Source organism: Chlorocebus sabaeus, chromosome 6 (assembly GCF_047675955.1).
Source record: "Chlorocebus sabaeus isolate Y175 chromosome 6, mChlSab1.0.hap1, whole genome shotgun sequence".
NCBI classification, from domain to species: Eukaryota; Metazoa; Chordata; class Mammalia; order Primates; family Cercopithecidae; genus Chlorocebus; species Chlorocebus sabaeus.
The window spans coordinates 55,582,971-55,585,757 of NC_132909.1; the positions used below are offsets into that span (position 1 = coordinate 55,582,971).

The 2,787-nt window shown below is 47.8% G+C and overlaps 1 protein-coding gene across 1 annotated transcript; it reads left to right on the forward strand.

Annotated features, from left to right (window-relative positions):
• Nucleotides 1–256: 256 nt before the first annotated feature.
• Nucleotides 257–1,376, forward strand: LOC103233787 (putative methyl-CpG-binding domain protein 3-like 5). Its single transcript, XM_007995016.3, has one exon. The coding sequence runs from the start codon at nt 356–358 to the stop codon at nt 917–919; it is 564 nt and encodes a 187-aa protein (XP_007993207.3). The 5' UTR covers nt 257–355; the 3' UTR covers nt 920–1,376.
• The last annotated feature ends 1,411 nt before the right edge of the window (nt 1,377–2,787 follow it).

Below are 2,787 nucleotides of genomic sequence, written 5' to 3' on the forward strand. Positions count from 1 at the left end.
CCTGGGACATGACCTTGAGCATTTAGTCCTTGACTCGCATCAGCCCGATGAGGTCCCAGGACCCAGTGTCAATGCTTGGAGCTCCTGCCAGCAGCATGAGCATCACATGGAGAAATGCAGACTCTAGGGTCCACCCCAGGCTCACTTGGGTTCAGGTCCAGAGATCTGAGTTTAACAAACCCTGCGGGTGCTGAGGATGTACGGTGCCGTTTGAGACACATTTCCCCAGAAAGAGAGGCTGGTGGGAAGATTCCACTGAGCTGAGAGAAGCCCCCCAGAGCTGACCTTCTCCAGCCTCCATTTGGCTGAAATTTCACCTTTTCTTTTCTTTTGAAAGGGGAAGCTCAAAAGAAACATGATGCCCTGGGCTTTACAGAAGAAACGAGAAATCCACATGGCCAAGGCCCGTCGGAGACGAGCTGCGAGGTCTGCTCTCCCCGTGAGACTCACCAGCTGCATCTTCCCGAGGCCGGTGACAAGGATCAGGTCTCATCCTGACAACCAGGTCAGACGCAGAAAAGGGGAGGAGCACCTGGAGAAGCCACAGCAACTCTGCGCCTACCGGAGAATGCAGGCCCTGCAGCCCTGCAGCAGCCAAGGCGAAGGTTCGAGTCCACTGCAGTTGGAGAACGTCTTCAGTATCCTCGCACCGGGGATGGCCGGTGAATCTCTGGACAGGGCTGGAGCTGAGCGTGTGCACAGGCTGCCCGAGTCCACCCCTGGGCAGTTTCCAGCTGTGGCAGGGGGGCCAACCCCAGGAGTGGGTTGTCAGCTCCCACCGCCCCTCTCGGGCCAACTGGTGACTCGTGCAGATATCCGGAGACAGACCAGGAGGGTGAAGAAAACCAGGGAGAGATTGGCCAGAGCCTTGCAGGCAGACGGGCTGGCCAGGCAGGCAGAAATGCTGACGGGTGGATGAACTGCAGGAGGAGGGGGCGCTGAGAAGCTGTTGGGGGTGTGGTCCCAGAGTTGGATGCTGGTCCTCTTTCCTACTCTCAATTGTTACACTTTGTACTTCCCCACCTGTTCTTTATTAAAAGCATTTGAAAGGCAACACGTGTAAGGAGTGGATGGTTTTGTGGTGAGAAATTGGGTTTCGTGAGCCAAAGAGGGAGACCTTTACATGTACACCTCAATGTCTGTTTACCGTGATTTTAATTAGGTTTTCTTTTCTTTCTCTTTCTTTCTCTCTTTATTTATTTTTTGGTTTTAGACAGTTTCCCTCTTGTTGCCCAGGCTGGAGTACAATGGCGCGATCTCAGCTCACCGCAACCCCTGTCTCCCGGGTTTAAGCAATTCTCCTGCCTCAGCCTCCCGAGTAGCTGGGATTATAGGCATTCACCACCACGCCCGGCTAATTTTGTATTTTTAGTAGAGACAGGGGTTTCACCATGTTGGTCAGGCTGGTCTCAAACTCCCAACCTCAGGTAATCCACCCGCCTCGGCCTCCCAAAGTGCTGGGATTACAGGCGTGAGCCACCACACCCAGCGGTGCATTCTTCTTTAAACCACTGGCTGTTTATGAGTCTGCTATTTAATTTCCACATGTCTGAATGTTGTTGACTGAAGATACAAAGTATCTTCTATGATTGCTCTAGAAAGAAGCTGGAAATTCACAATAAAAAGAATGCTGGAAAATTCAGATGTGGAAATTAAATAGCAGAGTCTTAAGCAGCCAATAGTTTAAAGAAGAATGCATGACTGGGTGTGGTGGCTCATGCCTGTAAACCCAGCACTTTGGGAGGCCGAGGCGGGTGGATCACCTGAGGTCAGGAGTTCGAGACCAGCCTGACCAACATGGAGAAACCCCGTCTCTACTAAAAATACAAATAAAATTTAGAGCTGGAACCCGAGAGGCGGAGGTTGCAGTGAGCCGAGATCAGGCCATTTCACTCCAGCCTGGGCGACAAAAGTGAAACTCCGTCTCAAAAAAAAAAAAAAAAAAAATCCTTGTGGAGGTGACAGCTTTATTAATTCACCTTAGAAATACAGAGTTTGTTACGACAATGATATCTTATTTACTTATTGAATTTTTTCCAGTACAAGTTTAATACTTATTAAAGGAGTTTCTTTCAGATGATGGGGAAGAATGGCAACAGGTGGTGGGATCTGCTGAAGGCAGGAGCTTCACTGTGATGGTGGAGCCCTGCACCTCGGGTTTCCTGCAGCCCAGGATCTGGTAGCAGACCATGGTATCATCGCATCTTTGTTCCTACAAGGATAGGACGTGGTCTGCCTCATCTCCATGGAAACTTGAGAACTGCTTAGTTGTTTTCAGTTGGAAGACGGTGTCATGCCTGAGAGAAGTGGTTCAGGCTCGAAAGGTCACTACAACTGGATATCCAACTGCAAAAGAATGACTTTGGACTCCTACTTCACAGGATATAGAAAAATGAATGAAACAACAGCTAACAAGGGGCCAGAAAGTTCTAGTCTACTGCCGTGTATGATACACAAACATCAACTCAAAATCGACCAGTGTAGTCAAGATAAACTTTGAAACTAGAAAGCTTTTAGAAGCAAACAAAGGGTAATATTTTATGAGCCATATCTAAGGTCATAAAAACCCACAGTGATTTTAGAGATGACACCAAAAGTACAAGAAAAAACAAAGCAGATACATTTCAGCTCACTATTTTTTACACTCTGTTTTAACAAATGTGTAATGATATATGCACACACATGATATATGCATACACACGATATATGCACACACATGATATATGCATACACACATAATATATACACACATGATATATGCATACACACATCATATATGCACACACA